This window comes from Erpetoichthys calabaricus, chromosome 12, assembly GCF_900747795.2.
Source record: "Erpetoichthys calabaricus chromosome 12, fErpCal1.3, whole genome shotgun sequence".
NCBI lineage: Eukaryota > Metazoa > Chordata > Cladistia > Polypteriformes > Polypteridae > Erpetoichthys > Erpetoichthys calabaricus.
Genome location: NC_041405.2, coordinates 53,998,434 through 54,011,686, shown reverse-complemented (window position 1 = coordinate 54,011,686; position 13,253 = coordinate 53,998,434). Strand labels below are relative to the sequence as shown.

The window sequence follows — 13,253 nt, the reverse complement described above, 5'->3', positions numbered from 1 at the left end:
AGGCTTCTATTCAAGATCTCTGTTCTGTCTGTGAGGAGTTCTCTTCATAACATGAAGCTGATATTCACTCATGATGTGTGTGACTCAGAAAAGAAAAAAAAAGGCTAAAAATGGTAGAATGTGTCATTATAAAGTAATGAGGTAATACAATCTATCTGTCTATCTAATCTATATATATAATTCACTAAGCCGCTGACAAGTAGCCACCCATGGAAAGCACGCAAGACAGCCACGCCCACCAACTCTAAGACCATTGGATACGACAACAACTTGCAGAGCCACGCCCACCAACTCGGACGCGACGCCTTGGAAAACACGCCGTCATTTATGTTCGTTTGAGCTGCAGTCCACATGCACCTCTGAGCCACGTTGACTTTTCGGTTACGACGCACGACCGCGTGCACCATCACAAACAGTTTTACACGCTACATACTGCAATTCGCATCCGCGACAAACATGCGTCTTCTTAGATGGTCCTGCAGGAGCACGGAAAACGTTTCCCCGCCCACCAACACTCCTTATTCCCCGGCCCGCATCCACCGCATCCGCGACAAACATGCGTCTTCTTAGATGGTCCTGCAGGAACACGGAAAACGCTTCCCCACCCACCAACACTCCTTATTCCCTGGCCCGCGTCCACCCTCGCCCTCTAGGCATTCACACTGCCTGCTCATGTGCCCGGACGCTACAACTCACCGACCACCCCGTAAGTCACTTTCGTCTGTGCTAGGAGTCCACATGCACCTCTGAGCCACGTTGACTTTTCATTATTCTTTTCGGTTACGACACCCAACCGCATCCACCATCGAAAACCATGGGAAAGAAACAACGAAGCCCCGCCCAGAAACTGCTTTAAATGTATTTCATGGAAACAACACTTCTTTCAATGTTATACAGATTCCTGCATCAGGTAACTGCACGCACGCTACACTGAATGGATCAATGTGTGTCTACCCGGCACAGAGAGGCGTGGGTGAGCCGTTGAACCCCATTCGTGCTGGAAACCGGGGCTTGCATTTGTTCCCCACGAACGAGGAATTCCCAGTAAGTGCGGGTCATATGCTCACACTGATTACGTCCCTGTCCTTTGTTCACCCCCCCCCTCGCTACTACCATGGTCGGGTGACACAAAACATGGCGTCAATCCAGCTGTGAGCCACGTTGACTGTTCATTTGCCTTCCATTGCCACCGCTTCAAATGTATTTCATGGAAACAACACTTCTTTCAATGTTATACAGATTCCTGCATCAGGTAACTGCACGCGCGCTACACTGAATGGATCAACGTGTGTCTACCCAGCGCAGAGAGGCGTGGGTAAGCCGTTGAACCCCATTCGTGCTGCAATTGTTCCCCACAAACGAGGAATTCCCAGTAAGTGCGGGTCATACGCTCAGGTGACGAGTTGGGGGTGGGCACATGTGAGCAGGTAGTGCATACTGAACTAGCATGACGGAGGGGGCGGAATGGGCGTCCTTCCCCTCTCCTCCCGTTCCGCCCTCCACGCCCGAGCGGGAGGAGAAGGCGCGATGGCGGTCCTCCAGTTTTCAGTCATGGACAATTGTATGTTGGTTCGTACCGTGCATTGTTACAATGTTACTTTTCTTGGTGGTTTATTGAATTACGGATTTTTCAAATGTTAATTTTTTCCCTGTGCTTAAAAATCATTAAAAAAGTGGCCTGATTATGCAGCGTATGCTACGCCGCGGGTTGGCTAGTATATAATAAAACACTAGGGTCTGTGCATCCAGTCCCTTTAGAGCAATGTGATTGGTCAGATTGGCTTTAGTATGATTGGTCAGTTTGGATTTGTTGGAGTGATGAAAGAAGAAGTGGAAGTGAGAGACGCATGAGGAGAAGTAAAGGTGCATGCTAAGAGAGTCACCTTTAAAAGACAGAAAAGTATCAAACCAGACAGGAAGTGAGAAAGGCGCCTTGAAAATAATGAGAGTGTGAGAAGCAGGTTTTTATTGGAAGAAAGGGAGCGGCGATGAAGAGACATTCACACGCACACATAAATATGGAAGAAAGGCAGGCAAGAGATAGCAAGTATTTTTAAATGATTCTATTAACTGTCTTTGATAGGTACCTTGGCAAGTAATTAATACTTCACATAAAATTCCATATATGTCAATAGGCTATGCAGTGTAAATTATACAAAATATTTATAACAGACGAGCTGTCCCCTTCAGCTCTACCCACGTATTAGTGAAACAGGACAGTGAGGAGGGCCCTGTCTGGCTCCCCACTCCTGACGTCATGCTTCCCCCTCCCCTCGTCCCGCGGCCTCTGTCTCGGATTAGCATGAATACATTGCTCCTGCAAGTGAACTGTGATTCTAAACACAATGACAGAAGTCGCAAAATCAACTGGAATGTTCAAGCAAATTATAGAAAAAAAAACAATCTAAATCCGTTAAGTAGTAAGGAGGTAAGGAATGCCCAGAGGCTTGCATGTGAGTGAGGAGGGTCCTGCCCCCTCTACTCGGCCTGCAGCCACTCTCTCAGATTCGCACAAATAAATCGGTACCGCAACAAACTATGATACTTAGCACAATGAGAGAAGTCACAAAATCAACCAGAATGTTCCAGCAAATTACAGAAAAAAAACCAATCTAAATCCATTAAGTAGTTCTCTCTTGTGAAAAGCAGACAGACACACAGATGTTGGATTATATATATATATATATATATATATATATATATATATAGAGAGAGAGAGAGAGAGAGAGAGAGAGAGAGAGAGAGAGAGAGAGATTAATATTACAAATTAATGTAAACGCTTTATTGGTTACATAATGACATCCCTTTAAGTGTAAATGGTTATACTGTATAACACAAAGCTGCTGGAACAATCCTCACTCACTTTGTGGTCCTTAGCCAGTCACTTAGCCTGCTTGTGGCCTTATTTTTAACACAAACAATTGTAACATAACCAGACCTTGAAATCCTCCTGGGCAAAAGCACCTACCAAATTAGCAATAATATAGCAGTTGTACTTGACACAAATGGTTTGCAAGTCATTTTGGATTAAAATAATGACTAAATAAAGAAATACATGTACATTTACAAACCTAAATTTTATCTATAATGAATTTATCCATTCATATTCTCACTTTGCCTTTTCCTTGCTCTTCGGAAGGTACAGCGCTGTTTGTCCACCTGCAGGTGCTTTGCTTACAGGGTTGCAAGGACCTCAAGCCAAAATGTCAGTGGGCACAAAGGTAGAATCATATCTGAGTGGTGTGACAGTCCATTGCAAATCTCTGCTTGCTCACTCACACCAGCCCTATGTAGAGTTCCAAGATATCCTGACAGTAAGTCCCCAAACTGTAGGAGGTGACCCGAGGCCCAAGGGGAAGCCCATGTGAACACAGAGGGGACACACAGATTACACATAAGGTCCAAGCTCTGTGGGGCAGCAATGCAACCTGCTGTGTCATCATTCTCGAAAATAAATTGTATGTATTATCAAAGTACATACTGTATTTCATAATCCATTATTCCTGTATATTCAACTTTTGCATGTTTTTTGTTTTGGCTAAGAACACTCTTTTTCTATATACTTTACAAGAATTACAGATGAGCAGGAGAATAGTCCAGCTACAATGGCATAAGGCACAAGACCACCACTCTGGGTGAGACACACTTCATTTTTTTGTTAAACTACAACAATGAAAATATCAGTCTATTCATTTCAAAAAATTTATTTTTACCTTTTTCTTTTTTCTCTTTATATAAGGCATCCAGTCTCATCCGCAGATTTAATTCTCTTTTGGGTGAATCTGAAAATAACAACAATAAGAATAATGATTAATTTGTACCTGTGCACACCAACACCCACACTGGCAGACAGTCAGCTCATCAAGCAGGATGGAGAGTGACACTGAGTTCACCACGCAGAAGAAGAAAGGTGAAGATGAGAAAGGTCAACACAAGACTTCATCAGAAATAGCCATTGGCTTGTTTGTAAGTGCACTGCATATACTGCAGCATCCTGGCAAAATACCACACTGTCAAAATGAAGTGGGGCAGCAATGCAGACAGAACAGGGGTGACAGAAGGTGGGCTAATGAATAAGGCTTGTAAACTACAAGGTCACTGGTGTATCCCACTCACTGCCTCACTATGTGACCCCAAGCAGGCCAAACTGCCAATAAATATGGAAACAATTTTGTTTATAAGCCCCACTGGATCAAAAACATGTGCTAAATAAAGAAACCTACAAGTAAATTAAAATTACAAACATGTCTTTTTGGAGGAAATTCTCCTTCAGACGACATGGGGCGGGACGACATATTCAATAATCAAGGCTATGATAGCCCTCTTAATAAAAAATGCAAATGATTTTCAGCTTTCCAGAAGGGTAATCAATTTAAGAAAACCTGACTTCCTACAAATGTTAGGGAAAACCCTACAGATACACTGTGGACATATAATCTTGCCTTGCTGTCTTAATGTAATATACATATCATTTCATGCTTTTTTTTTTTTTTTTAAAGAGTGTGTTACATATTAATTGTTTTATATACAACCATGTGAAAAAGTAAGTACCTTCATGGAAATGATCAACTTTATCAACATACTCAAAAAGGCAAACAGTAGATCTTAATTTAAACAGCGCCTGCAGGTTAAGGTGATATACTTGAACAAGTGGCACATAAAACTGATGTGATGTATAATCATAATCTAAGTAAACAAAAATGCAGATTTGCCACATGGGAAAAAATAAGTTAATCTCTATATTCATTGCCACTTAAAATCCAATCCACAAATTTAGAATCAGGAGTTCCAGATTAAGTGCCAACGATAAGAACATCCTTAGTGAGTAAGATGGTGGGACATGTGACACATCACTTAGATTATGAGATTGACTGCAGATATCGAGGGTCTGATGTTCTCTTAGCTATTGATCCATGTTGTGCCATAACACCAACATCAAAAGATCTTTCTAAGGCCCCCGGAAACAAGGTTGTGGATGTCTATGAGTCTGGCAAGTGTTTTATAAAGCCTGCCATATTATTTGAAATCAGTCATTCCACTGTAAGGAATCTACAAGTGGCAAAGATTTTACATGACTGCTAATTTGTCCAGGATTGGCTGGATCACCAAATTCAAACCAAGAACTGATCATTTGATGCTAAAAGAAGTTTCCAAAACCCCCAAAATTTCATTGTGGGATCTGTAGGTAACTCATAGTGTGTGCATCTGCAATCAGAAAGAGACTGGACAAATTTGACTTACTGCGAGGTGTGCCAGGAAAAGGCATTTCCTGTCCAAAAAGAACATTAGAACAAGACTACAGTTTGCCATTGAACATCTAGGCAAAGATCTATCCTTCTGAATCAATGTATTTTGGACAAATGAATCAAAAATAGAGTTGACCACAGAAGAACCTCATAACAACTGTGAAACATTGCAGTGGAAATGTTCTGGTTTTAGGTTGTTTTGCTTCCATTGGGTCTGAGCGCTTGCAGTTATCGAGTCAACTCTGGATTCTGTGTTATATATCAAAGTGTGCTTGAGAAAAATGTGAGGCCATTTGTTCAAAAGACAAAGTTGAACCAGAAATGGACCTTTCAACATGATAATGATGCAAAGCACACTAGCAAATCCACCAAAGAATGGCTCTAAAAGAAGAAATGGAGGGTTATGGACTGGCCTAGTCAAAGCTCTGGTCTGAACCCATTGAAATGCTGTGGGAGGATTTCAAATGGACAGTACATGCAAGAAACAACACCAGCGTCTGGCAACTGAAGGAGTTTTGAATTGAGGAGTGGTCAGAAATTTCACTGAGCCATTATCAGAGATGGTGGGTAGTTGTGCAAAACACCTACAAGGAGTCATTTATACTGATGGAAGCAATAGCAGTTTCTGAGGCCAAGGGTGGACTTACTTTTTCCCCAGTAGACCATTACATCTATTAATATTTTCATTGAACAAATGATTGAAAAAGGCTAATTTCCTTGTAATTTTATTCAGGTATATCACCTTTATCTCCAGGCACAGTTTGCCTGCTCAAATATGTTGCAAAAGTCAATTTCCATGGGGTATACTTACTTTTTCATGTGACTGTATAGTGCATTTCAGTGTACTGTTGGAAACTAGTTAATTTTACTTTTATACAATTACATGATAAACAGTAGGCATCAAATTCTTAAAGTTTACAATTTAAAGTCATCCATCTCTTTTTATGAAGTTACATTTTCTGGCTTGTGTGCCAGCATTGTTGGCAAAGTGGTTTCCAAGCATGCGTGGCCCATCAGTCCATCACCAGTCATACGCTCTCTCTTACAGGGCCAGTTCAGAACTGCCAGTTGACCTCATCCAGACACGTCTTATGGACATGAAAGGAGCAGCAGAGTACCATAAGAAAACCATTATGGATGCAGGGTTGGCAAGCAGCACCGATTTTAACTTTGCTAGCCGTTACATCCTGGACTCTCAAGCTGAGAAGCAGCAAGGCTAACCACTGTGCCACAACACCATTTCTTAGTATTATGCTATTGGATTAAGAGGGTTTGAGAATGTTCCTATAGCAAGGAAAACGGTCATTAACTGGAGTTCATCTTTGTTCCAAAGCCTCTCATAAGCTGTTTACAGGAAATTCCATCACCAAGCAATTTGAAATTGGACAAACCTCTAGGAGTGTAGCCAGAGAGATAACATGCATGTGAAATGTTAAAGCAGGCTTCTTGAGATGCTGTCTGAACGTTAAACACTTTCTCTTCAAATTTTAGGGAAATGTCTACAGGTCTCTGCACTGTGTTCCGGGGCTGCCTTTTCTTTCTTTTTTTTTAAATTTCAACAATTTCATTACAATAAGTAAATTGCACATCAACAAGACTAATTTAAATCAGATCAGGGCTGCCTGTTTTTAATTTTCTGCAATTGCTACCATCCACAGAGGTTGCACAATTTAGCAAGCAACCTTCTGTACCTCTTCAGTCCTCAGCGTGGGCTCTTCTTTTAAAGACTGACTCCCAGTCGGACTATTCAATGTCTTGTGCCATTCTTATACCTACATTATGTTCCCTGCCGCCTTTTACTAGCTGTGAGAATCACAACATGTGAAATACAGGGGCTCTGGGGGTCTCAGAAACTACAAACTGAAAGATATGTTGCAGTGTTATAAATCATTCAGTGCCCATAACTGGGTTTGTGTGAAAACTTTGTAGTTGATGCATTTCCCAAACTGGGAGGAAGGCCAGATGCTGGAGTGGTAGCAAGCTTGACAAGCTTTGAACGGTCTTGAGAAAGAGAACAAATATGGTAGTTGTGGATATGAAATATAAAAAAAATCCTCATGCAGCTGTTAGTTCTTGCCTTAGTCTTGGTGACTCTGAAGAGTGTGATGGTGGACAGCAGAAAGTGATGGAGATTTTTGATACGGTTCTATCAACATTGTCGACATTGCAAATGGCCATTATTTTACCCCTGAAATGGCGTGCGTCTGACATCTGTGCCCTTAGATAACTAGAGTTGCACTGCTGGCCTGTGGCAGGATGTGACTTGGTTTGTAGTACATCCATCCATCCATTTTCCAACCCGCTGAATCCGAACACAGGGTCACGAGGGTCTGCTGGAGCCAATCCCAGCCAACACAGGGCACAAGGCAGGAACCAATCCCGGGCAGGGTGCCAACCCACCGCAGGACACACACAAACACACACTAGGGCCAATTTAGAATCACCAATCCACCTAACCTGCATGTCTTTGGACTGTGGGAGGAAACCGGAGCACCCGGAGGAAACCCACGCAGACACGGGGAGAACATGCAAACTCCACGCAGGGAGGACCCGGGAAGCGAATCCAGGTCCCCAGGTCTCCCAACTGCGAGGCAGCAGTGCTACCCACTGCGCCACCGTGCCACCCGGTTTAAAGTACATAATTACCTTAATTCATAAGATAAAATATCCATTTTAGCTTTGCACACAGTATTTCTGTGTGTCTGTCTCATCAACAGTGGCAGCTCTGCAAGATATGGTCAGATATACAAAGTGGTGTGGCTTTTGTTTTAGGATTGTGTGTCTGTGCATAATGTAAGTTGTCTGCCTAAGATAAACATATCCTAACTGAAAGTATTCAACAATACACAGCTAATTGATTGTATAGTCCATTGTACCAAGGTTAGGTTTCAGTGCTTAGCCAACACTGGAGCACTAATGGCTCCCCCATAGTGTCCTGGGGTATTTGGTACACTGGTTCAGAAGTTAAAAGTACCGCCTCACAGCCCTCCATCAGTGTGGTGCCTTCACTGCCCCTCTATTATTCATTCAACGTTTGTTCCATATCCCAATGACGCACATCAAATCAAATCAAATTTATTTATAAAGCACATTGAAAAAACAGCTGCACCAAAGTGCTGTACAAATTCAAACAGAAATAAACCTTCAACATAAAACACAAAATAAGACTAAACTAACAAAGACAATACAAAAACAAGTCTCCAAACCTCAAAGCATAAAAGCATAATGACTCCCAAGCCAAAGCATAATAAATGCCTCAATCAGTGTCTCCAAAAACCTGAGAAAAAAGGCGAGTCTTTAAATGGGATTTAAATATTAGAGTTGTGGAAGAAGTTCTGACGAATAAAGGTAACTCATTCCAGAGTTTAGGGGCAGCCACAGAAAAAGCTTGAATCCCCTCTCCTTATTAGGTGAGAATTTGGCACTAAAAATGAGATTGGGAAAATGATCAAAGTGCCCTGGATGAAGAAAGTTGGATGAGGAGATCTGAGATATATGGAGGAGCCGAATTATTTAGAGAAGTACTGTGAACCTTATCCTGAACCTAACAGGCAGCCAAAGAAGAGAGGCCAAGATAGGAGTAACCTGAACGAACCTGCTAACAACCTGAACTAGCTGAAGACGAGACAGCTATGACTGACTCCATGGTACAGCGAATTATGATAATCAAGCCTATTGGAGATAAAGGCATAGATAACAGTCTGCAGGTCTTCAGCAGATGAAATTTTGATTTTAACTACGTTTCTGAGTTGATAGAAACTACCCCTGAGCACAGCAATTATCTGTCTGTTGAAGCAGAAAGAAGAATCAAAAATCGCCCCCCAGGCTTTCTACATACATTTTAGTATGGGGGACAAAGAGCTAAGGTTTTTGGCAAGGCTACTGATAGAAGCGGGAGTTCCAAGGAGCAACACCTTCCGTCTTATTCTCATTTAACTGAATATAGTTATTGGCCCTCCAGCATCTGACATCCTCAAGGCAGTCAATCAGATTGGTTATTGAATCCTTATCGGTTGGCTTTAAGGTTAAATATAATGGAGTGTCATCAGCATAGCAATGAAATGCAATATTATGATGCTCAATGACTGATTCTAGAGGAAAAATATACTGTATATGGCATAGAGTGTTGGGGGCCAGAATGGCTCTTTGGGGAACTCTACAACAAATAGTAGCATCGGAGGAAAAAGTGTCAATGGATTGAATCAAGCTAGAGCTGAGTCCTTAATGCCTACCAAATGCTCCAAATGATTTAGCAGAATGGCATGATCCATTTTATCAAAAGCAGCACTTAGATCACTGTGGACAGAGGTTTCATCTAAAGATGGCACCCGTCTCACACTGCATATCCGCCATACTGCAGGAAAGTGTTAAACTGTACAGTACAGTACCCCCTGGGCTAAATGTAGCTAGCTGAATTCATTAAATGTCTGTAAATTTATGAAATGCCTCATTCACTGTAGTGGAGATCTCAATGTGCCCACATTTTTTGTGGTTAAAAGAATTTCCTTCTTTTCTCCACTCCACTTTCTGTGTAAGGCAGAATCCATACTCATTTTATTTATACACCATACAGATAGTATGAAAGGAAAACGAGTGATAAATCGAGCAGCTCTCATTTTGCTCAAATATCCAGCCTGTCAGACTTTAAAACTTCATCCTCAAACCCTCTGAATGAACAGATGTTTGATTTCACAGACAGATTAAACAATTCCATCAAGCAACAGCTTCAGAAATATATGGATTAACCGCTGCAGATACAAAGACATGGTTAAGGTCACATTCCCATAACTGTAGAAAACTGCAAGTTTACGTTGGGTCATTAGTGGTCAGTTTGCTTTTAATAGACTTCCTGCATTAGATTTTCAGCTTGTGTGACTACATAAATAAAAGCCTTAAAAATGTAAGTACCACAGGGGATGGATTTTCATTTTTTTGTTTTTTAAATTAATGTCGGGCATAATTACATTTTCGTCTTAAAAGTTCTAAACTGGGATTTAACCCTTTCTTGATGGAATCTCTCTGCGGACATTATTTATTGTGTAATGCTTTTAAAAAAGGATACAAAATGGTGAGAAAAGAAAAGCCTTGTGTGTTTACTAGTTGAAAGGGCTGGAATGTGCAAGTCAAATGATGAAATACAGAAGCTTTCTGGTCACTGGAATTATTCTGCACTGACAACATGCCTTCAGTCTTGGACAGAATTGCTGGATCCCCCCTCTGGTTTCTTCTCTTTCCCATCCATCTATCCAGTTTCTGCTCCCCTAGTCCTAGTGAGGGTCAATGTGGGAATAACCTCAGAAAGTGACTAAGGCCCATTAGATCATCAGTACGATGTAATCATGAAAATGTCTCTAATGTGTATACACAGACCCCTCACTCTGGGGTGTTCTCAGCACCCTCACCGGATGGTCCAACTATCTCAATTTGGGGCTCTCATACTTGTAAAATTATGAAAAACTATAAAAGTAAAATCTCCTCTCACTCTCCAGCTTAGTGTTGTGGGGGGGCTGGAGTTTATCCTGACAGTGTAGATTGCAAGGCAAGAAAGAGAGTGTCAGCTCACACACCCACACCTTCATAGACACTCACATGAAGGCCAGTTTGGAATTGCCTACAACCTAACCTGCACATCTTTGGAAAGATGTGGAAGGAAACCCACATGGACATTAGGAGAATTTGTAAACTCCACGAGGTCCATGTATAGGTACTGGATCTGAAGAATACTAGAGGCAGTGGTACTACCCAGTGTGCTATCCCATAATGCAATAATACAATAGCTAATTACAACACCAATGGTAAGGCTGCCAGATCCATAAAAACAGCTAGCAGTACACAGGTGTTTAAGTTGAAACACTTCAGAATTCCTAACACAATTAGGCCAATTCAGTTGTCTCTTTTACACTGAAAACTCCTTACATTTCATTGATCTTAACAACCTGAACAAACATACCAGTATGACTAAGTTTGCAGATGATACCGTGATAGGTGATTTACAAGATAATTTGGAATCCGTTATATTATTACAGAAAGACTTGGTGAGCATACAGGCTTGGGCAGATTTGTGGCAGATGAAATTTAATGTCAGTAAATGTAAAGTATTACACATAGGAAGTAAAAATGTTAGGTTTGAATACACAATGGATGGTCTGAAAATTGAGAGTACACTTTATGAGAAGGATTTAGGAGTCATAGTGGACTCTAAACTATCAACTGCCAAACAGTGTTCAGAAGCCATTAAGAAGACAAACAAAACGTTGTTATATAGCGTCTTGATGTGTGGAGTACAAGTCCAAGGAGGTTCTGCTCAAGCTTTATAACACACTGATGAGGCCTGATCTGGAGCTTTGGTCTCCAGGCTACAAAAAGGACATAGCAGCACTAGAAAAGGTCCAGAGAAGAGCAACTAGGCTGATTCCAGGGCTACAGGGGATGAATTATGAGGAAAGATTAAAAGAGCTGAGCTTTTTCAGTTTAAGGAAAACAAGATTAAGAGATGACATGATTGAAGTGTTTAAAATTATGAAGGGAATTAGTCCAGTGGATCAAGACTGTTATTTTAAAATGAGTTCATCAAGAACACGTGAACACGGTTGAAAACTTGTTAAGGGTAAATTTCACACAAACATTAGGAAGTTTTTTTTTACATAAAGAACAATTGACACTTGGAATAAGCTACCAAATAGTGTGGTAGACTGTAAGACTTTAGGGACTTTGAAGACTCGACGTGATGTTTTTTATGAAAGAAATAAGTGGATAGGACTGGTGAGCTTTGTTGGGCGGAATGGCCTGTTCTTGTCTAGATTGTTCTAATATTTTAATGCATGTGGTAAAGTCAACATGATGGACTTAAGCTGCTACTAACATTTCATACCATTTACATTTATTTTCTCAGCAGACACTTTTGTCCAAATCGACTTGCAAATGAGGTCAACAAGATCAAGTAAATATCAAACCGGCAGACCGCTTTTGGAAAGAAGTGTTACAGGACAAGAGTACAAAACTAATCATTACAAGTGAAGAGATCAGAACAAAATACGAGTGAGTTACAATTTCTATGTTACAAAAGCCTAGACCAAACAAGAGAGTCTTCAAATGCTTCTTACACACATTCAGAAAGGCAGAATTTCGAATGGAGATGGGCAGCTCATTCCACCAGCTAGAAGCTACACATGAAAAGTCTGGACTGAGGTTTGATGCCACACAGAGCTGGCAACACCAGACACCATTAATCAGCAGACCCGAGTGGTTGAGAAGGAGCACAGGACCTCACAATTGTCTCAATATTTATAGCTGCTGAGTGGTTGACTACTCTGTAGGCAAGCATCAAGGATTTGAGCTTAATATGTGCCGCTACATGGAGCCAATGAAGAGATCTATAAAGAGGAGTGACGTGCTCATCTTGGCTGGTTGAACATCACACATGCCACTGCATTTTGAATCATCTGCAGCACCTTGGTCACACATGCCAGTAACTGCTGCCAGCAGAGTGCTGTAGTATTCAAGATGTGACAAGACCAAAGCCTGGACCTGGAGTTGTGCTGCATATTCTGTCAGATACAGTTTGATCTTGTGGATGTTTTATAGAGTGAATCTGTAAGACTGAGAAACTGCTTCAAAATGGTGAGTGAAGCCCAGCTGGTAATCCAAAGGTTGCATGCAGTCTTGGTGGTCATTTGCAATAGTAATTCAAGCTGAACAAAGTTGGGGTGCAGGACAGGCAAGTTAGGATAAGAAGAAGGTCCATATTTGCCAGGTGGAGCTGGAGATGGAGTTTCTTTATCCAAGTTGCAATATCAGTGAGTCTTGCAGAGAGTCTAGCTAATACTATGAGGTCCTCTCAAAGAAATGAGAAGTACAGCCGAGTATCATCAGCATAGCATTAATAAGAAAAAATATTAGACAGGATTACAGGGCCTAGTGTGGAGGTCAATGGAGAGAAGAAGAGAAGACCCAGCACCAATCCTTGGGGCACCCCCGTGCTTTCGTAGTGCATCCTTCATACCTCTC

General features: G+C 41.4%; 1 protein-coding gene across 2 annotated transcripts in view; it reads right to left on the bottom strand.

The window, feature by feature from the left end:
* The window catches only part of arhgap36 (Rho GTPase activating protein 36), a 112,596-nt gene that overhangs the window by 40,440 nt on the left and 58,903 nt on the right, over window positions 1-13,253 (bottom strand). For both annotated transcript variants that reach the window (XM_028815549.2, XM_028815550.2), the window contains exon 3: window positions 3,714-3,782. In XM_028815549.2, the coding sequence (XP_028671382.1) occupies window positions 3,714-3,782 (69 nt within the window). The remainder of the gene's footprint in view (window positions 1-3,713; window positions 3,783-13,253) is intronic.